This window comes from Acinonyx jubatus, chromosome B3 (genome assembly GCF_027475565.1).
Source record: "Acinonyx jubatus isolate Ajub_Pintada_27869175 chromosome B3, VMU_Ajub_asm_v1.0, whole genome shotgun sequence".
Classification (NCBI taxonomy): Eukaryota; Metazoa; Chordata; class Mammalia; order Carnivora; family Felidae; genus Acinonyx; species Acinonyx jubatus.
In genome coordinates this window covers 120,095,023-120,117,484 of record NC_069386.1, presented here as the reverse complement: position 1 = coordinate 120,117,484, position 22,462 = coordinate 120,095,023, and the positions used below count along the sequence as shown (strand labels likewise).

The 22,462-nt window shown below is 43.3% G+C and overlaps 1 protein-coding gene and 1 long non-coding RNA gene across 5 annotated transcripts in view; both read right to left on the bottom strand.

Annotated features, from left to right (window-relative positions):
• The window catches only part of ADCK1 (aarF domain containing kinase 1), a 121,634-nt gene extending 116,475 nt beyond the window's left edge, over window positions 1-5,159 (bottom strand). The window contains exon 1 of one of the 4 annotated variants that reach the window (XM_015071589.3): window positions 5,006-5,159. Coding sequence is in view for 3 of the 4 variants with exons in the window: in XM_053224785.1 (XP_053080760.1) it covers window positions 4,457-4,502 (46 nt within the window). In the remaining variant the exon portion in view is untranslated. Of the gene's footprint in view, window positions 1-4,456; window positions 4,966-5,005 lie in introns of those variants that run through there. The other 3 variants (XM_053224785.1, XM_053224786.1, XM_053224784.1) reach the window with 3 other exon arrangements.
• A 13,522-nt stretch (window positions 5,160-18,681) lies between these two features.
• Window positions 18,682-22,224, bottom strand: LOC113601401 (uncharacterized). Its single transcript, XR_003422652.2, has 2 exons — window positions 21,479-22,224; window positions 18,682-19,663 (listed from the first exon to the last, which is right to left on the bottom strand). It is a non-coding gene; the product is annotated as an uncharacterized LOC113601401 (long non-coding RNA).
• Window positions 22,225-22,462: the final 238 nt, after the last annotated feature.

Below are 22,462 nucleotides of genomic sequence, written 5' to 3'. Positions count from 1 at the left end.
CCCCATGTCAGGCTGTGTACTGACGGCACAGAGCCTGCTTTGGTTCTCTCTCTCCCTCTCCTTCTGCCCCTCCCCTGTGTGTGCTCTCGCTCTCTCTCTCTCTCTCTCTCTCTCAAAATAAATAAACATTTATAAATAAATAAACATAGGTAGATAGGTAGGTAGTTAGGTAGATGGATGGATGGATGGATGGATAGATAGATAGATAGATAGATAGATAGATAGACAGACAGACAGACAGACAGACAAATGGCCATATGGAGGGACTGGTAGTCAGGAACTCAGCCTCTGGAGCCAGGAAGAATCCTGCTCTGCTGCTCACCAGCTCTGTGACCTTGAGCAAGCCACATTTCTTGGAGCCTCCAGGTAAACATCTACAAAAGAGTTCTTGATAGTACCTCCCTCCTAGGGCCACTGTGAGCATTAGAGGAGATGCCGTTTTAACATAATACCTAACATACTCAGCAAGTAAGATGTCTTTTCCTTACTGTCACTTTCAACTTCATTTTTTCTTCCCAGAAACACTGACAAGTTTATGTAGACTAAGAACTCATAGCACCTGAGAGACCAGGATTTGGCACAACCTTGTACAATTAACAAAGCAAGGGAGGAAGCCCATCTTATCTTGACTGAACTGCTCAACCATTCTCCATTCCAAAGCCATTTCCCCACATCTCATCTGGCTCTTACTCTCCACCAGAGTCATCACCACCCTAACCTCCACATGCACTCATTATCCTACCTCCCCTCCACCTACAGAAAAGTCCAAGTTCTCTAGCAAGGGGTTCAAGGCTCACCCTATTCTCACCCCGCCCCACCTTGCCTGCTTCATCTCCCAAATACCTCTGCACACTCAGTCCCCCCTCATCCCTCTATGAAGCCTCTAAGTGAACCAACCACTTAGAATTAGTTGCTCCTTCCCATCTGGTCTTATTATGCATTGCTTTTATCTCTAAGAATTTGGTCCTGTATCTGCCTCTTCTACTAGATGCAAAGGGCCGAATTTGTTAATATATTACATAACTAATTTATAAGTTTGCTAACAAATACATAATTGAATGAGTAAGAGAGTGAATTTTTCTACCTAAACATAGAAACTTCAGTCCAATTATGCATTCCCCTGCTCTCAACTCTCTAATGGCTCCCACCTCACTCAGATGAAGACCCAAGGCATTGGCCGACAAAGCCCTATCTGATCTGACCCCCCAGTTTCCTCCAAGGTCTCAGGCCCTTCCTTTTTCCCCCTTGCTACCGCACTCCAAAAGCACTAACGTCCAAGCTATTCATCAAACCCACCAGGCACACTGTGGCCTTACAGCTTTTGCTCTTGCTGTTCTCCCTGTCAAGCACACGAGTCACAAACTATTTCGGTAAAGGGCCATATATTAAATATTTTCAGCTTTGCAGACTATATATAATGCCTCTGTCACAGCTACTCAGTTCTGCATTGTAGCACAAGGCAATGGCAAGCACAGACAAAATATAAAGTTATGAGTGTGGCCAGATGTGGCCCAGAGGCTACAGTTTGCCAAACTCTGCCTCGGCATGGTAGGTGCTCCAAAAGTATTTACTGAATGGATGAATCAAGGGAGAAACTATACCCCACTAGGCCTGTGCAGAGCCAGTAACAACACAGGTCCCCAGGTGAGAATCACTCCAGGGCTATCAATTCAGTAGCCACCCTACCCCAGCACCCCAGCACCACCTCCCAGCTCTTGCCTCTTAAACCCCATCTTCCTGGTGCACCATCCTCCAGGCCTGTCCCTATAGGCAATGGAGCCCTGAGACCATCCCACCCTGGGAGGGGAAGCCACAGCAAGAAACAGACACAATTCCCAAGACCTGGTTTTCATGCAAATGTCCTCAGTAATAAAAGAGGTGGAAATTGAAAAACATAAAATAGATGATAGAGGAGCCAAACTGTGCCTAAATAGGCTGGAGCTGGAGTTTTCCATACGGTGTCAGTGAGTCTTTAACATGCAAATGAGTTGTTTCCCTCAGGTTATTTTAAAAGACCCTGTCAGCCGTGAAATATGTCTGTCGATGAAAAACACCTTTCATTATTAAACCTTTTGCTAATGAATCACCTGCCCTGTTCTGTTTATTTGCCTTTCTGACTTCCACCTGAGTTACTTCTCAGAGGAGTACACACTTTTGGGAGGGGCCTTAAGGACACCAAGACCCTAAAAACCTAAAAATTAGATGACAATTTTAGCAACAACTAACCTTTACAAAGCCCTCTGCACTCATTATCTCATTAGATATTCCACACAACCCAGTAAGATGAGACAAATATTATCATCATCCACAGGCATAAACGAGGAAAGGAACGAGTTGGGAGATTTTTCCCAAGCGCTCAACCAGTAAATGGCAGAGTTGGAGCCTGAGGCTGTCTATGGCACACGGCCTCCTTAGCAGGGACTCTGTTCACCCATGTCCTTAGCACTCTTCACAAATAACCGTATCAGTCACTGTGGGCAGCGACTCTGCTTTCTGACCCTCTACCCTGCCCAAATGGCAGGCATGTGGAAGACACTGCTTAGAGCCCTGGAAATCAACATGTCAGAATATCAACCAAACCACCTCACCAAAAATAACCGATTCCAGTCTATGAAACATTTAGGAGAGCTGTGTTATTGTCAAATCTATAAGAATGGAATCCATCTTGCTGGACCATAGGGAACACCCCAGCAGGTGATGAAATGAGGCAAAAGGCAAGTGTGGAAAGCTCTACAAATGGGAAGTTGATAGTCAAATGGAATGTCCATCCCCTGGACAGAACTAAATGGGGAATCAAGCACTTACAGTTTGTGGTGGGCCAAAGAGTGGCTAGGCCCACCAGTTACCACCCATCCGCAGTCCCCATGCCACATTCCAGGTCAATAAGCATGGAATCACTGTGCCCTGCTTGGTGCACAGGTGAGAATGGTCAGAAGAAAGGCACTCTGGGCTCTAATTCCATCAATCCCATATAGTGACCGCAGCCTCCTCCCATTTCCTAAAGAGGCTACTAGAGAAATGGGCATTATTTCTTCTGGTCTACTCCCAAGACTGGAAAAGACTCAATAATACCCTTGGAGAGAGTGATCAGGTTTTCAGGGAAATCTGGTAATTGATGTGGATAAAAAGCAAACAAGGTGAGGGGCATCTGGGTGGCTCAGTCGGTTTAGCATCTGACTCTTGGTTTCAGCTCAGGTTTCACCTCAGATCTTGAGGTTCCTGAGTTCCAGCTCCACGTGCTGCCAATGCCAAGCCTGCTTGGGATTCTCTCTTTCTCTCTCTCTCTCTGCTCCTCCCCCACTCATGCACATGTGCTCTCTCTCTTTCTCAAAATAAATAAACTTCAAAAAAAAATAAGCAAACAAGGTGGAAAATATCATCATGTCTCAAGTCTGGAAAGATGCACAGTCAATGCCCAGGGACCATCTAACTGGCCTGATGAGGTTTATAACCTGACCTGCCACCAATGATGCAGTCCAAATATAATCATATGTCCAGAAGGTGGCTGAATCAATATTGATTAAATAAAGGAATCCTTGGCTGATGCCACGTCCCAGAACAGACAAGGAAAATAAATCTCACCCAGGCAAGGAATAGAAATTCCCCATTCAGTTCATCCTGGGCAAGTAGGGACTCAGGGAAAACAGTGGAAAATCAAGCACAAAGAGCAAGTGGCAGGTAAAAGGTAGGTCACTGGAGTCCCTCTGGCATAAAAATCTAAATCCAGATTTAGTTAGTTGGGGGCCAGGGAGCTGGACAGGGAGTCGGAGAATGGATACCAGAACCAAGCACTATTCTTATCTTATAGGTCCCCTGTCTGCAAGAAAATGTATATTAGCAGGAAGGAATAAAATGCAAGCTCTCCCGGCAGAGGTAAAATCTTACATCTGTAAAGGCTGTTGAGAAACAGCCAAGCCAATAATAACACAAGAGGATATGATGTAATCCAGGAAAAATGACAGAAGTGTAAATCTGTATATAAAATAATGTAGGGACAAATTAATAGTGTACACAGTGATATGCACATGTTTATCATGACAAAATGTTAAACTAGTAAATAAGGACACAAAGACCCATAACCCAGTGTGAGAAGTTGGTGCTTTAAATTCACAGGATTTTTTTTTTCCTATAAAGCAGTAGTGCTCAAAATTATGTCCGGGGCAGCATCTCTATCTCCAGGGAGCATGTTACAAATGCAAATTCTTGCTCCCCAGCCCAGACCCAGTGAATCAGAAACTCTGGGTTGATTCCAGATGATTCTGATGCAGTTTGATAGCTTGTGCAATAAGAAAATGCTTAAAGAAAACATACAAAGGCACAGATAAAGTCTAGTTCACTTTCAGCTCGGTAAATATTTCTTGAGCACCCATTAAGTGCCAATTATCATGGACGTGATCAATAAATACTTGTTGAATTGGCTGACTTCCTACCTAGTAGAAAGTAAATGCCACTTAACCTGGGGAGAGAGCTGTGCTAGGTGTCTTCCAGAGGCTGCTCTCCATGCACAGCTGTCATCAGCACGTTCCAGTTCCAGGAGAACTGGAAGCGCAGGGCCCCGCAAAGTGTGGGAGATTAGGGGCGCTCCGGGGCACGCCAAGCTACTAGACGGAAGGCAGAGATTTGGGCGGCACCCCACGCTCTAGTCCAGAGATCACGCCCAGCCCCCCGCCGCCCGCGACTCGGAGTCCACACACCGCCTAGGCAGAGGTCGCCTGGGTGAGCCACCCGATGCCTCCTCCTCCAGCTCCAGCCCTGCCTACATGCGAGACTGCACCATCGAAGTAGCCAGTCCACACTTCTGCCCACTAGTGAGCCGAGCTGGAGAGTGACCGCAGAAGAGGCGGGGCCCTGCCGGTCACGTGGCCGCGCGCCGGCCTGGGTGACAAGGTCACAGGCCGCGGGTTCCCTCCTGCGCAGTTCCAGCGGAGGCGGGCGTCCGGGGCGTTTGCACCGCCACCCCAGCACTCTACGCGCCGCGCGACCCTGGTGCGACTACCCTACTCACCCCAAGGGACGCGGGGACGCGGCGCCGAGTTCCGCGCCGCAGCTGGGTGACGGGATTCGCCGGGTCTTGGCTCTCAGCCACCCGCTGATTGCGCCTAATGAAGCGGAGGCGCCGCGCGGCCTGCCGGGACTTGTAGTTCCTGGTTCCCTAAGCCGCGGCCAAGCGAGCCACCGGACCCGCGCTCCCTGTGGACCGCTCCTTCCTAGGAGGTAGAGGGGTCAAGACACCTAACCTGCCAGGGGCACTTATTTCTTTGCCCGGGCTGCGGACACACAATCTTTCTGAAATTTGTTTTCGATAGTCTTTCCGAAGGAGGCGTAGATTCGTGTTCCGTGGAGGATGGAGTTGTGGGCTTGTGCATTTCAAATAAGGTATTAGAACAAGCGAGGAAGACATTCACTGACAGTTGCCGAGTGGTGAGAATGTGCTGATTGATCTTAGTTATCTTTGGCCCCCCCTTCGTTCATTCATTGACCTGTATCGCATGTTTATAAGATGTGCTTTGGAGACATTCATCAGACGTTCATTCCACAAATATCTCTTGAGCCACTCCCCGGGGAGCAGAGATGGGGGCGGGGGGGGGGGGGCGGTCATCTATCAATTCAATCAATTCCAGTCAAATTTCCAACAGGATTTTGCCTGGACTTTCACAAGCTAATCTAAAATTTATATGCAAAAAAAAGGGGGGGTGGGTAAAGCATAACCAAAACACTCCTGGAGGAGAAAGACATGTTTCAAGGACTTGGCCTTTCATACATCAATATTTATTATAATGCTATAAAAAATTGAGGCCATTTAGTATTAGTATGAAGATAGGCCCGGGTGGGGAGAGAGAGAAGAAATCAGCCTAGAGAACCCAGAAACAGATCTAGGAATAGGTGGGATCTTGATATATGATAGAGCTGGCATTATAGGTCAGTGGGGATAGGCACATTATTCAGTATATGAGCTGGAACAACTAGTTATCTGTTGGATTCCTCACTCCAGGTAGATTAAAGACTTTAGGGAAAAGCAAAATAAGATGTTTTAAAAGAAAATAAAGGAAAATATTCTGTGATCTCAGGATAGGGTTTATTAAATGACACAAACTGTATTTAATACCTTGATAAATTTGGACAACATTAAATTCAATAACTTCTCTTCATCGACAAGCATTACAAAACAAGCCGCAGACTAAGACAATTGCAGTACAGAGACAGCAATAGTATAGAATTGCGTAATACAGCCCCGCTGTCTCACATGGGCAGTGTATGCATGCTAAGACAAAAACATGAATAATTTTCAAGCAGTGTAAGAAGTGTGAGCTGAAGGCATGAACAAAGTGATATAGGAACACAAAGAAGGGAGCAGTAATTTTGCCCAGGAGATTCTGAAATGCTCCATAAACTAAGAACTGACTTGGAGGCTGGGAATTAAAGTCTGAATAGGGGCTCCCCTGGAGAAAGTTGTCGGCATCAAAAAAATCCTATAAAAAAATCATAAAAATGCAGTAAAATACAGTAAAAGACATAAAGGTATTTAAATTAAAATGGGAAATTTAAAACCAGAGAGAGAAGACAGAATAAATATATTAAAAACTTAATATGGTTCCTCTAATTGCCCCCCTAAGTTTAACTATGAAAATGTTACCAGCAGGCTAACAGCTACCCTGAGGAATGGAAATGGGGAGGGGAGGCTAGAGAACTTTCAGTTTACATTCTGTGCCCTTGTATCATATTTGAATTTTTTTTTACAATGAATGTGCATATAACTTTCACAACTAAAATTTAATTACTTAAACATGTAAAAAAATTATTATAATTTTTAAGCCTTCCAGTTCAACGTGGTATGTTGAGTATACTCATTTAAATCCACTCCTTCCTGAAATCCCATGAACATGACAGGAAAGAAATAAAAAAGTCATAAAAGCCAAAGGGAACAAGAGACAACAGCAGATAGGAAAAATCAAAAAATAAATGTGGGAAGCTCCAACACAGATAGGGAAATAAGACTTTTATAAACAAGCCTGTGAGCCCCAGCCCCAGAAATTTCTGATTTTAGAGTCTAGTCTGGGATGTGGATCTCCCTTTGTAATTCTTAGAAAGCTCCCTCAGTGATTTTAATGGGCAGCTTAGTGGAAAGCTCTGTCAAGGAGGCAGTTCGTGTTGTGAAAAGTGGGTGGATTGAGAACAGTGGTTCTCAGCCAGGTTAGAATCACCTGGAGAGCTTTAACAATCCTCCTGGGCCACACCCTGGACCTCTTAAGTCATTTTCTGGGGAAAGGACCCAGGTGTAACTATTTTGTAGAGTTCTCTGGATGGTTTCAATGCACAGTCAAGGTTAGACACCATTGAGTTAAAAAGTCTTGTCTGGACTGTGTGACTTAAAGTAAGTTTTCTAATTTGGCAGAGCTTGACCTTCCTTTTGATTTACCAATGGTAAAATGATAAAATGGTGGTTTCCTTCTTGATAAAAGGTGTTAACCGCCATCTGTCCTACCTGCCTCAGAGGTCCTTGGGAGGATCAGGTGAGAAGGGGTATGTGCTTTGAAAACCAGATATTGCTGTGAAGACATGTTCCATTAAGCTTAGAAGAAAATCCAGACTCTTAACTCACATGGCACCCCTGGGCCTGTTCCTACTCCCTCCGTCTCCACCTTCACCACCCTTCTCCCCCCCAGCTCAGGCCACTCCAGCCTAACCAGCTTCCTGTCTGTTCCTCAACCTGCCAAACTGGCTGCTGCCATGAGACCCTTACACCTGCTGTTCCCCCATAATTTCAAAGGTCTGCTCCATCCCAGCAATCTGTTCTCTGTTCCAATGTCACCCTTCCAGGGAGGCCATCCCTGACTACCCTTATCTAACCACCACCAACCCTACACATTCCCTGAGACACATTCTATCCCCTTACCTTGCTTTATAACACTCATCAGTACTTTATATTATTCATTTGTTTAGATGGCTTTTATCTGTTTCCCCCACTGGACTCAAAGCTTCATGAGAGCAGGGATTTAGATCTTCGGTGCCTAGAAAGGAGATAGACAACAGATAAGCAAAGAAATAACAGGATCGTTGCATGACATAATAAGCCTTGTGAAAGAAAGAAGTAGGGGTGTGTGATAAAGAATAACTAAACAGAGGCCAGAGATGGCATCTTTGGAAGGAGAAGTCAGGCAAGGCGTCTTTGAGGAAACTGCAACCTGATGGATGAGCAAACCAGCCATGAGGAAGATGAGAAAGTGTATTCCAAGCAGAGGGAACACAAGTGCTAAGGCCCAGGGGTAGGAAAGAGCCTGACAGGTTTGAGGAACAGAGAGGAGCCTAGTGGAACTGAAGCAGAGAGAATGGTATAGGAGGAGGTAGGAGAGGCAGGTAGAGGACCTCGGAGCACTCACTGGTTTGGATTTTAGTCCAAGTGCACTAGAAAGCCATTGAAGGATTTTGTTGAGATGGAATATGACCCAAGAAGCTAAACAGAAAATGCACTGAGCAACCAAAGCTATCAGGGGAAGTGGCTAACTTATTTCACAACCGACCACAAAGTCCCAGTTGAGTTTCTGAGGCAGTAAGGCCTGGGGTTAGTAAACTGAATATTTAGAATGCTGTTCATGAGAGGCATTCATTCAGGATGCTGTGTGTCTTATCTCGGAAGTGGACTATCTGGAAGGAAGCATCACAGCAGCCAACCAGAGGAAAAGCAAGAGAATCCAAGGAGGGAGATTCTTGCTTAAGGCAATGAGAAAACATTACCGCAGAGAGAGTAATAAGGGAATTGTGTTCTATGCAGGAGGGAGAAAGTCTTAGGGCCTGTAGTAGAGGAAGCAAGAAAGCTGCATTTGGTTCCCACCAGTATTCCAAAGGTGAACAATGCCCTGATTGGGTAACAACCACAGAAGGAGACTTGAGCTGGAGGGCTGGAGCTTGTATTAGCACCTGCCCAGGACAGAGAGTGTTCCAGCAGGAGAAAAGCAATCAACCTAGATCCAGGACCAGAAGGTCAGCCTCCAGCTACCCAGAGGGCAGTTGAACATTTGCCAGAAAGTCTGCAGGCCAATCCATAGGCCATATACATTTGTGTGCTAGGGTCAAAGAGCAGAGGTTAGGGCTGGAAAGAGAGCAAGGCCTGCTGGCTCTGGACACTTCTAGGTATCAATGACCATGAGATAGAAACCTGCTCAGCCTGCCCCATCGGATGGCCAGACTGGCCTGGACTTGATGGGAGTTTAAAGGGATATTTTTTAACACCTGGGAAGAAGTAAATCAAGATGAGTAATCTGGAATTCATTTCCAAGCCAGGGGCTGGAGTGACATGGAGAGCAGGGATTTCTTATCTGCCCCTGACTGGCTGAGGGATCCCACAAAAAGCACATCACACAGGCTCTTCAGTTTTCTTATTCTTTTTCCAGCTTTATTGAGATATAATTGTCACACCCTTCAGTTTCCTTATCTGTCATGAGGAAGAAAAAAAAATTCCTTGCAAGAAACAGCTGATAAAAAGAACCAAATGAATTCTTAACCAGAATTCTAAATCAGTTTACTGGAGATATGTGTGCATATCCCATATATATCCCATAAATATACATATGTACATATATATGGGATATACTATATATATTTATATGTATAAATGTTATATATGCATATATATGCTATCATTTATCAAGCACTTAATATTTCCAGCTGCTAGTCTCAGTGCTTTAAGTATATTTTCTCATATTACCTTCATGATATATGAGATAGACATCTTTATTACCCCCACTTTATAGCTGAGCACACTAAGGCGTTGAGAGTTAAGCAGCTTGTCCATGATCACTCTGTAAGGGTGGAACTGGGATTCCACCCCACAAATCTGACTCTGCATCCCATACTTTGGAATGAGCAGTTCACTCTGATCATAGGTATATTTAGAAGGAATCATTTGAGCCAAATGTCTCTGGGGCCAAGGTAATCCATGGTTCTGAGGTCTTTGAGCAGTTTTAACAGGAAATAGGCAAGCTGGCTCAGCAGTAATCCTTTATTATCAACCAGTAAGTGGCCACAGCTTTCAGTTAAGAGGGAAGATGGACTGGGAGTTTGGTTAGCTGGTTCCAGTCCTGCCTGTGCTACTTGTTGGCTGCCAACCTTGGACCTTGGACTAGTCATTTTTCCTCCCTCGGACTCAGGATCTTCTTTAGTAAAGCAAAGGAATTTTAGGGGCAGAACCCTAAAGTCTCTTCCAGCATTCCACATTCCACGATTCTTTGAGTCTGGAAGCAATGTCCAACCTCCTATAGACTGACACAGAGGGCATAGCTGAGTAAGCCCCTACACTGAATATCCTCTGTATCCTGCCAGAGGTCCTCTCTCCACCCTTCTCTGCCCTGCCCTGTGCCCAGGAGACTGACCAGCGCAGGCTGCATCCCCAGGGGCTCCCCTGTCCTCTTAAAGTGGTTTAGCCAGTGGTAGGAGCAGGAGACAGGAGCAGGAGACAGGTAGGCCCAAGGAGAGGGAGGCCCAGATATCTGTATATCTGTTCACACACACACACACACACACACACACACACACACACACACACACTGCATCCTGTGTGAGCTCCCACCCTTTGTGTCTGCATTCCAGCAGAGGCTGGGTTCCTCTCCTGCCACAGTTCCCGCTGGGGCACTTCTGCCCAGCCCCAGCTCTCACTGGGTTGGAGGAACACCACCATTCCCACACTGTGCCCCCTTAGACCTGAGAGCGTTGATGGCTTCCGCTGTGCTAGTTTCTAGCTGTTTCCCCACCACTGGCTGGTTCCCTTAACTGGTTATGCCTCCACTGAACAATTCATTCATTCAACACCCTGCATTGAAACCCTTGAACATGCCCCCTGTTTCCCACAGGACCCTTTCTGCTACTGCCCCCTTGGTGGTGAGGTGGCTTCCCTCCTTGTTGCTGCTACCATGACATCAGAAATTTCTCCATGTCACAGAATCCCAGACCTCAACATGGGAACTCCACAACACAGGAATCCCACCACCTATCAAAGTCCTGCAGGCCTCCCCACCAAGCCCTACCACTAGCAGGGGACCTAGAGATAGGCACTTTCAGAGTAAGGGAGCAGGATTCCCAATTCTCCCACAGCGCTGGAAGCATCAACAACACTATTTTACTAGCCAAAGTATTAAAAAATGCCTTAGATTCCTCTTCTGTAAATTGGGGATAATAGTATCTGTTCTCAGGCTTGCTATAAGGACCGGATAAAACAGCCTATGCAAGGGCTTAGTACATTGCCCGCCAAAGACTAAGTAGATGTTCAATAAATTTAGTTCCCTTTCTCTATTACACAACTGGGAGGAGTGGGGAAGCCATGAAAACAATTTGATGAGGTAAAGTGGCTTCTCCAGAAATACCATGCCACCTCCTTCAGTTACGTAGTGGAATAGCCAGGGACTGGGATGGCAGTGGACCAAAGCAGAAAAAAAGAACAACTCATCAGAAAAGCAGGCTTTTGTCAAAGCAAAAACAAAAGAAAAAAAACCACAATGCTCAAACCCAACTGCAATGAGCAATTATGGAACAATAACTAAATACTTTCTATAATTAGAGAGAGAAAAACTATGACAAGTGATCAGGGTGCCTTTGTCTGCACTGACCCTCTACACCCAACGAAGATCTTAGCTCACATGAAATGGAGACTAGGGATCTTTGTGTCTTTTTTTTTTAATTTTCTTGAGAAATTGAATCTCACACCACCCTTCTGTTGCCAAGAAAGGGAGGCAGAGGAGACAGTGAGGACCCTCTTATCAAAAAGAAAGGCAATTGGAAATGTGACTCGTGTCAAGGGCTAATTCGACCCTCCTGAGAGAGGCAAGGGTCTTATAGCTTCCCACAAGAGCTGCTGACACCCTGGCCCTACCCTGCTGACGGGGCAGGTGGGTGGGTTAGCATTTCTGTGGGAAGAGGAGGGCACATGGGCTTTGATGGCTATCTATCAGGAGGCCCCTTTGACTGAAATCTGTGGAGGAGCAAATCCTTATCTTTAACAATGGATATTCTGGACAAAAGCAAAGGAGAAGATATTCCCACAAACATTAGTGTTAGAGACTTGTTCTCTCGGTCTTGACAGAAGGACCAAGCTAGCTTCTTCGCCCTGAACCTCGATGGCCGCCCAGGCTCTGCTATTCTCCCAGGCTCCCAGGTTCCTTTTCCCTTCCTTCTCCTCAGTCCCACCTCACTGAGGCTACTGACCCTTCCTTCCATCTATCCCTCCCTCTTTCTCCTTCCTCACCATTCCTGTCGCCACAAGCATTGTCAGGCTCCCCACACATCCCACGTCTAGACTTTTCCACATACTTCCATCTGGTCCCCCTTTCTCCAGACTCCTCCCCCTCACAGACATTCCACAAAACACCACCTATAACACCGCATTCACTATGCCATTCTCTACACTGGGACTTTCTCAACTATGGTATACACTATGGTACACACCAGGTGCCCCTGGTATACACTAGGTACTTTTCGGTGGTGTAATACACATGCTTAGTGTTCTGCCCAGGTCTCCTTTACCAGGCCAGTATCCCCATTACTCAGCTCCTGTGAGTGTTGGCTGCTAACAGTTCACAGCTGCCCCATCCTCCAGAAAATTAACAGGGCAGAAGGAAGCTGCCTCAACAGGAAATGTCTGAAAGGTTACACCCTCACATGTTCCCACATCATGGTTTCACGAAGGTCCTCTGTTTCTTGAATACTGGGATGCTACAAACTGCTTCTTTGGGAGAAAACCAGGCCAGTCTGGGAAAATCTAGGACACCTGAAGTTCAGTTCCATAAGAGGCCACGAAGACCTAATTGTCTTCCCCTTCCCACCTGGAAGAAACAGTTGTTGGGTATCTACTATGTCCCAGGTGCTGAGCCATTATTAAGCACCTTGTTTTGAAGATACTGATGTAAATAATATGATTTTCCTGCCATGCTGAGAATCCCGTAGTCTGATGGTAGACACAGATTATTGTTTTTTAATTTTACAATCAATTTTAAAAATGCTATATAGACATGTGTAAAGTAATACTGGGGGGGGGGGGTAGCGGACAGGGAGCTCCTCTGTTTCAGTTAAAATGGAACATAATGAAGTTCAGGTTCAGCAGCTGGGTTCCAGTGTGGGCTCTCCCACTTACTAGCTGAGTGCCCCCAGGCAAGTCAGTGATGGTGTCTGCTGGGGAAAAAGAGCAATGAAATGCCCCTAGGAAGGCTGGAAGGCAATATATCTACTTAATGCACATTGTGTCTGGGGAATAGGATTGCAGGTGGTTATTTTATTCTGTTTGCTTTACTATTTTTCAAATTTTCACAGAGAATAAAATCCTTTTAAAATCATAAAATGAGACTCACTGAATTTTTTTAATGTGATTTAATTCTCATACATTCTTAAAAAGCATCTCTCCTCCTCCCCTTACTTTATCTATCTATCTATCTATCTGGCAGAGTTCACTAAAGAGTGGTTTTTAGGACCACCTGCATTAAGATCACTTGGAAGTCTTAGTAATATACAAATTCCAAGCACTACTCCCTGGATTCAGACTGTCTGGAGTGGAGCCCAGAAAACTGTATTTTGACAAGCTCCCTAAATGATTGTATTCTCAGCATGAGCCTGAGAACCACTATTGAAGTGAATGAAACATTCTATTTATGTTAATTTTGCAGGTAACTAGGACTTACCACACATGTAACCTTTTAAAAGTTTTACACTTCCTTGTAAAATAAGTTTGCTGAACACAGTGTAAGTTTTCTTGGTGAAAACATGGAGTCATGTCCATGATATGGTGAGGACATTTCTGTTGATGTCTCCCTCTCTAAAGGGGTCCTGGGTGGTGATACTCTTACAGTTCTATTCATTTTGTACCATTATTCACCATCCAGTCTCTGGTACTCTTTTTATTAAAAAGCATTTATTTACCACTTCCTAGTACACCAATTGTCCCACTAAAAGAAATCTAGGCTCTTTAGAGCCTCATTCCACACCTGGGGATGGAAATGTATGAGATAAGATGATCCTGAAATATCTTGTCATACCAGAAAGCATGGAAGCTATCGACGACTACTAGGGTTAGGTCAGAAAAACTCAGAAGTGAACATGAAGAGCCTCCACTTGCAAAAGGATGGGACAATTTGATAATCTGCTAAAAATATCAATGGATTGAAACACATCAAATATCTTTACCTCTGTGAGTTTATGATGGTACTCCAAAAAGAAAAAAAAATTTTAAGTCATCACTGAAGAATGCAAGAAAACCACCTAATTATTTTTAAAATGGGTCATTAAAGAGAAAGAATCTGGCATTCATTCTCTTTTTCCTTTGTGAAATTCTCTTTTATAAAAGTATGCCGGCTAATAAGTAAAAAAGGAATGACAATTAGAACATCACAATTCTGCAATTCCTAATGATTTATGGGTGTAGCAATGATCATGAATGTCTGCTAACATCACAAGAAAGACTACCAGACTTTGGATTTTCCTGATAGAAGTAAACACCATCATGTATGAAGTTGCTTTGTCCCTCCCCTAGCCCCACAACAAAAACAAAGCCAAACAAAACCTTGAATCTGATCAAGCCTCTAGAGCTAATGAAGAATTTACAGGAAATGGAGGAAGAACAATATCACAAAGATGCAAAATCAAAGCTATAGGAAACTCTAGGAGGCAGATTATCTAATTTCTTCAACAAAATATTGCATGAAAAAAATAAGAAACTATAAAAGAGATGTGAGACACATCAACCAGTCACAATGGATAAACCCTATTTGGATCTTGATTCAAATAAGAAAAAAAATATATATATATATATATTAAAACAGCAAAACCAAGAACATACAAGAAACATACAAAACAAAAACGTTTAAGACAATCAGAGAAAGACCAAAATTGGGTAGATATTTAATGATACTGAAGAATTCATTATTTTTTAAATATAGGTATAATACTGGTACTTTGTGGTTTTTGAAAAGGAGTCCATATCTTTTAGAGTGCTGCCATATTTGCAAATAAAATACAATATTTGAGATTTGCTTCAAAATAATCTGGGGAACGGAGTGGCAGGGGTACCATGAGCAAGATTGCCCCCATGGTGAAAAATATTAAAGCTGGTGGTAAATTCATCAGGTTCATTTTTCTGTTCTCTCTACTTTTGAATATGTTTTTTTTTTAATTTTTTAATGTTTATTTATTTTTGAGAGAGAGCAAGAGAGAGCATGAGAGGTGGAGGTGCAGAGAGAGGAGACACAGAATCCAAAGCAGGCTCCAGGCTCTGAGCTGTCAGCACAGAGCCTGACGTGGGGCTTGAACTCACAGAGTGCAAGATCATGACCTGAGCCGAAGTCAGAGGTTTAACTGACTGAGCCGCCCAGGTGCCCCTATGTTTGAGATTTTTAATAAAAAGTTCAGCATATTCATGGTTGAAACTTGAAATTTTCAGAAAAGTAAAAGAAGAAAATTTAAATTATCCATAATCCCACCCCACAGAGATAATCACTACTAACATTTTGCTGTATACCCTTCTTGCTTTTTAAATATAACAGAAACCCTGCTGTGAATATTGTTTTATAATTTGCTCCTTTCACTTAAGATAGTATATTTTTCCTTGTCATTAAAAATTCTAGGGGCCTCAGGGTGGCTCAGTCAGTCAAGCATCCAACTTCAGCTAAGGTCATAATCTCGTGGTTTGTGAGTTCAAGTCCCACATCAGGCTCACTGCTGTCAGCCTGGCAGTGCAGACCCTGCTTCAGACCCTATGTCCCCCTCTCTCTGTCCCTTCCCTGCTTTCATTCTCCCAAAAATAAATAAACGTTTTTAAAAAATTCTAAAACGCTATTCTTAATAGTTGCAATAGTATTTTAGTTCCTAACATTTAGTCAAAACTCTATTTTTGCTACTAAAAAATTTTGCTGCTCTGAACATGCTTGAAAATGTTTATTTGGAGGCCCCACTCTTTTTTTAAAAGTAGAGCTAGTAGTTAAAAGAAGATAAATATTTTCAGGTATTTAATACATACTATCAAACTGTTCCCTAAGGTTATAACCATTTATATTCCTGCCAGGAGTAAGGTTGAATTCCCCTTTTACCAAACCTTACCCTTCTGGGAGGTTTTAATTTTCCCTATTTCATAAGGAATTCTGAGTCCAAAGAGCAATTGATAAGTGTGTTGAAGCCAGACAGGCCTATCCTTGAATCCTATTAGCTCTGTGACATTGTGAGTGTTACTTGACCTCTCTGGATCTGGGAAAAGAATAACACTGGGATATCATGGCCATTGAGTAAGATCAGAAATGTAATGATATATTACCTGGACATTTCTTAGCATGGTGCCAGGCTTGGTAAATGTTAGTTATAACTACTATCATTATCATTATTATTATTACATATTACCTTCCTATAGAAAAAAATTCTTAGCTTTTGTGACAGCTGCTTTCCTTCTCATGAAAAGGCTTTTTTACTTACCTCTGCATTCCAGCTGTGTTTAAGATAAGTTAGGATGCTTCTGGTTGGATCTCAAAGAAACCTCAAGTCAAAATGATAAAGCTGCAGCACCCAAAGGTAAGAAGGATTTAGAAGACATGGTCTGACTCTGTTTTTAGTGACTTTGGCAGCTCTGCCCTTCTCTGTCTGTTGTTTTCAACCCCATGCCAATGTCCCTGGGATAAGGCAGCTCTCCAATAAAAGAGATGCAACTAAATCTCCGTGCTTCTTCATTCACTTCCGGAAAGACTTCCTGCCCACTACCCTCCAGTCAGATCTTGAGATGTACACTGATTGGGGACATGGCTTTATTTATTTTTTGACTTTTAATTTTTTTGGGGGGAGGGGTGGGTGGAACTTGACAGGCTGATTCTCAAGGTAAAGATCCAAGAGGAAATACTGAAATCTGAGGCTACTGAATAAGGAGACCAATGTGAGAGGACCAGTTGTAACAGGAAGAGAATAAAAGAAACCCCAAACAGTTCTACACTTATGGACATTTGCTACATGACAGAGGTGGCCTGCAGATCGGTAAAGAAGGAACAGACTTTTTAATACACAGCGCTGACAAAATTGAGCATCCATGTAGAAAAAATTGAAGTTACATTCCTATCTCACCTCATGCACGGTAATCAGTTCCAGGTGGAATTGACCTACATGTAAAAGGAAAAACTAGAAAGCTTTCATAAGATAATACAGGAAGCATGTTCAAGACCTTGGCATAGAGAAGAATTTCTTAGACAAGACACAAAGACCACTAACCAGAATACAAAAGATTCATAAATTTGCTTAATAATCACAATTTTCTGTTCATCAAAAGATACCATGTTGGAGCAAAAAGACAAGCAGAGCAATAGAAATACATGTGGTAGACAAAGGACTAGTTTCCAAACCACATGAAAAATTCCCACAAATCAACAAGAAAAAGACACATAACCTGTAAGAAAGGGACAAGACATTAGAACAGGAACTTCACAATAGAGGAAATCAGGGGCACCTGGGTGGCTCAATCGGTTCAGAGTCCGACTTCAGCTCAGGTCATGATCTCATGGTTTGTGGGTTTGAGCCCCCCATCGGGCTCTGTGCTGACAGCTCAGAGCCTGGAGCCTGTTTCAGATTCTGTGTCTCCCTCTCTCTCTGCCCCTCCCCTGCTTGCCCTCTGTCTGTCTGTCTCTCTCTCTAAAAAATAAATAAATATTAAAAATTTTTAAAAAAGAGGAAACCAAAGGCACTCTCCTCATTACTAATTAGGGAAATGCAAATTAAAATTGATGCCATCACTACATACCAGATAAAAATTTTACAAGGTGAGCATATCAAGTGGTGGAGGTGAGAACATAAACCGAATCAACCACTTTGACACTGGTTTAACATTATCCACAAGCAGGAAGATCTGCATACCCCATGACTCAGCAATCCATTCCTGGGTATATGTACCCTAGAGAAACTGACACACCAATATTCACAGCAGCATTGTTCTTTACTAACTCCAAATTGTAAACGCCCAAGTGCTCATCAGTAGTAGAACAGAAAGTCTTAGACAAGTTAGCCAATACCCTCTCTAATAATAACAATAACTAATACTCAAAGGGCACTTACTAGGTGCTAAATGCTGATACTAATCATTACAAATACATGCAGAACTTAACTATGTGCCAGGTACTCTTCTAAATAGGCTCCGTGTATTTACTCATATATTTATCATATATTTCACACTTAACCCATGAAGAAGGTACAATTATTATCTCCATTGGCTTTTTTTTAAGTTTATTTATTTGAGAGAGAGAAAGTGAGAGAGAGAGAAGAGAGAGCACGCACCAGGAAAGGGCAGAGAAAGAGGGAGACGGAGAATCCCAAGCAGGCTCTACACTGTCAGCACAGAGCCCGACTTGGGGCTCGATCTCACAAGCTGTGAGATCATGACCTGAGCCGAAATCAAGAGTTGGACACCTAATGGATCGAGCCACCAAGACACCCCTATCTCCATTTTCAAATGAGGAAACTGAAGTCAAGAGGTTCACTAACTTGCTCAGTATCACACAACTAGTGGTAAAAGCCAGGAGTCTGTCTTCATGGAGCATACTCTAAGGCAGAACCTTAAGAAAAACCAGCAGATACAGAGTTAATAAATAGAGGCTCAAGAATTAAAAAAAAAAAAAAAGAAGAAGAAAGTCCATTGTGGCTTCCAGTTATCTCACAGGGGGTCTCAGGAAACTTGGAGCAGAGATCTTTTTATTAATGACATCTTTATTGAGATATAATTCACATACCATAAAATTCACTCTTTCAAAGTGTACAATTCAGTGGTTTTTATTATATTCACAGAGTTGTGCAACCATCACCAGTATCTAATTTTAGGAACCTTTCCAATAGTGTAAAATGAAACCTGCACCCATTAGCAGTCACTGGTCTTTCCTGGTCCCCCCTTCCGATCCCCCAACCCTGGCCCTAGCCCCAGGCAACCACTAACCCGTGCTCTGTCATGGTCATGTCTGTTCTGAATATTTCATATGGATGGAATCATAATATCTGGTCTTTTGTGACTGGCTTCTTTCACTTGGTATAATGTTTTCAGGGTTCAAACATGTCATATCATGTGCTGCTACTTCATTCTTACTACTGAATGATATTCTATCCCATGGAGATTCATTTTGTTTATCCATTCATTAGTTGATGGACATTTGGGTTGTTTCCACCTTTTGTCTATTATGAACAATGCTGGGCTATGAGTATTTTGTACAGGTTTCTGTGTAAACGTGTTTTCATTTTGGGGGGTATATACCTAAGAGTGGGGTTTCTAGGTCATATAATAACTCTATGTTTAACATTTTGAGGAACTGCCAAACTGTTTTCCAAAGTAGCTACACCCTTTATTTCCACCAGCAATGTATGAGGGTTCCAATTTCTCTATATCCCCATTAATACTTTTTATTGTCTATCTATTTTATTATGGCCAACCTAGCGAGTGTGGAATGGTATCTTATTATGGTTTGGAGCAGAGTTCTTGACTGTAGCTTGAACTTGACCTTGATCTCTGCAAGGGAAGTCTCTTCCATCCTCAAGCCTTCACGAAACCTCTGCCACGTCTCTCAGACGCCTGGTAGGAGTGGACTCATGTCTGTGAGCAAGGATAGGCTCTGGTCCTTCACTTTCAGTTGACCTTCCCACCAGTCACAGCTAGACCTGCTAGTTCCCTTGCTGGATGCATGCCCTCAAAAAAAAAAAAAAAAAAGTTCATAGGGTCTACCCACTATCATTACTTTTCCTATGGGTTGAGCCTGGCCTTGACCATTCAGTCTTCCATTGTCAAGTTGAGAGATCCTAGATTCTTTCTCTCTCCTCTGGACTGCTCAAAGAGAAATACTCTCACCTCTGGAAGGTTCTCTTTATTGCCCTGGGAAAATTTTGATTTGCCTTTGTCAGGAACAAGCATGTAGATAGTTTTTTTTATGGAGGGGTGTAAATTCCACCAGCTACACAGATTCTGATTTCTGTTATTTAAACACTAAAATATTCTCAAACTGTCATCTAAAGGAATAGCTTTATATTATTGTTGATGTGTAATTGAGTGATGGATGTGAAAACTCCTTCTGTTAGGAACTTGTGTTGATGGAATTTTGAGAGGTGGTCCCCCAGGGTACACGTGTGTCCTTCTGGTAAGTCAGGGAAATGTGAAGATGTGAGTGCAGCTGGTATATGGAACCAGGAGGACTTGGCCATTGACCAGCTTCAGTCATCTTTTGTCTGTTAGTGATGTGACAGCTAGGGACACGGCCCCTTCTGAGAAGGGGTCAGGGTAGAAGGTCAAAGGCAGGTCAATAGGCAAAGAAGATCCAAAGTCAGCTGCTGCTACCTCTGAGACCTTTCTCAAGCTGTTCCATCTGCTTAAACAACCTCTCAACCCCACCCACTGCCTAAACCTCTGCCACTGTCCTTCTAGGCCTCACCCACTAATAGTATATGACCCTGGTCAGGTGATAGATATTACAGGAAGCATCCTCCGAACTCCCAGACCTGGTGAAGGGACTCTTGTTGGTACTTCCAAAGCATTTTGGGCTTACCTCCAGCATGGCACTCATCACATTGTGAGGTTACCTTTTTACACCAGGGGCTGCAAATGCATATGCCTACAGAGGCCAAGCAAATTATCAAAATAAGTGAAGCCGGTCAGACATGAGAATAATCCTGGCTTTTAAACAAAAAGATCATTCATTTTTCTGAAATCATGCAGCTACTTCGACCCATCTTTTGATCTCTTTTGAGAGCAGCCTAGGTAAATGAAAGGTTTTACTTCTATCATAAGAAAAGCAGTACAGCTGCAACAATGAACAGCCAGTGACTCCCTCAGCTTTGGATGCAACAGGGGGTGGCGGGGTCTGTGGCCCACATTGCCACGTGACCAAATGCATTCTAGAGGACTGCCACCATGGGAGAATGCAGGCCCAGCTCTGCTGTTTTCCAAAAGCAGTGGTAATTCCAGATTTTATTGAAATCTCCCCATTTTGAATTATCTGCAACTAATTCAAAAAGTTTAAAGTGTATGTGTGGGGGACAAACAGAATACTTCTGAAGACCAGGTTTAGTCCACAAGCCCCAGATGGACCAATCCGCTGGTTGTTAGGACTTGGGCCATCAGTATTTCATTGAGTCCCCCAAATTAGCTCAGGGTCTAGTACAGAAAAAACAATTCTTTTTTGTTTTTTTGCTGGTACAGAAAAAAAATTTTTTCAGGGGCATCTGGGTGGCTCAGTCAGTTGAGCTTCCAACTTTGGCTCAGGTCATGATCTCACAGTCCCTGAGCTCGAGCCCTGCGTCAGGCTCTGTGCTGACAGCTCAGAGCCTGGAGCCTGCTTCAGATTCTGTGTCTCCCTCTCTCTCTGCCACTCCCCGACTCATGCTCTGTCTGTCTGTCTGTCTCTCTCTGTCAAAAATAAACATTAAAAAAAAATTTTTTTAAGAAAAAAATTTCTGACAAATTTTTGATAAATTTTTGAAGAATAACAGCAGATAACCATTTAGCACTCACTGTGACCCAAGCATGTAAGAACTTTCCATTCATTATCTCACATCATCTTCACAGCCTTATGAGGTAAGTAGACTTGCTGAAGGATACAGAGCTAGGAAGCAAAGGGGGCAGGACTCAAACTCAAGTCTGACTCCAGATTTCTTAGAAAAGTAGAATCAGGGGTGCCTGGGTGGCTCTGTTGGTTAAGCACCCAACTCTTGATTTTGGCTCAGGTCATGATTTCATGGTTCATGGGATCGAGCCCCACCTCGAGCTCTGTGCTGACAGCATGGAGACTGTTTGGGATTCTCTCTCTCCTCTCTCTCTCTCTCTCTGCCCCTTCCCACTCACTCTCTCTCATTCTCTCAAAAATAAATATATAAACATTAAAAAAATAAAGTAGACTCTTCCACTCCAGGCCCAGTATGGAATAGTAGTTAAGATCATATTCTCTGGAACTAAGGTCCAGATTGGTCACTTTCTATTTGTCATCAGGCAATTTACATAACATCTCTAAGCCTCCATTACTTGGTCTGTAAAATGGAGATAATAAGAATTAACTACTGGGCTGCCTGGGTGACTCAGTTGGTTAAGTGTCTGAATCATGATTTCAGCTCAAGTCAAATTCCCAGGGTCGTGGGATCAAGCCCCATGTCACGCACCATGCTGAGCATGGAGCCTGCTTAAGATTCTCTCTCTTCATCTGTCACTCTCCCCAGCTTGCACACTCTTTCCCTTTCTCTCTCTCTCTCATTAAAAAAAAAAAAAAAAAAAAAAAAGGAGTTTTAACTATTCATAAGGTTTTAAGGGGCAAATGAGTTAAACAGACACAGAGGAGCTCATCAGCAAATAACTATTCTTATTGTGCCAGTATTTTCCCCTTTAGGGTTATTAAATCCATAGCCAAGCACACACACTGAAGCTTCTTCATCCACAATCGGGGATATTCAAGTGGAATATCTTGCTACTAGAGAAGAGACAAGGAAGTAATGTAAGGAGTCACTT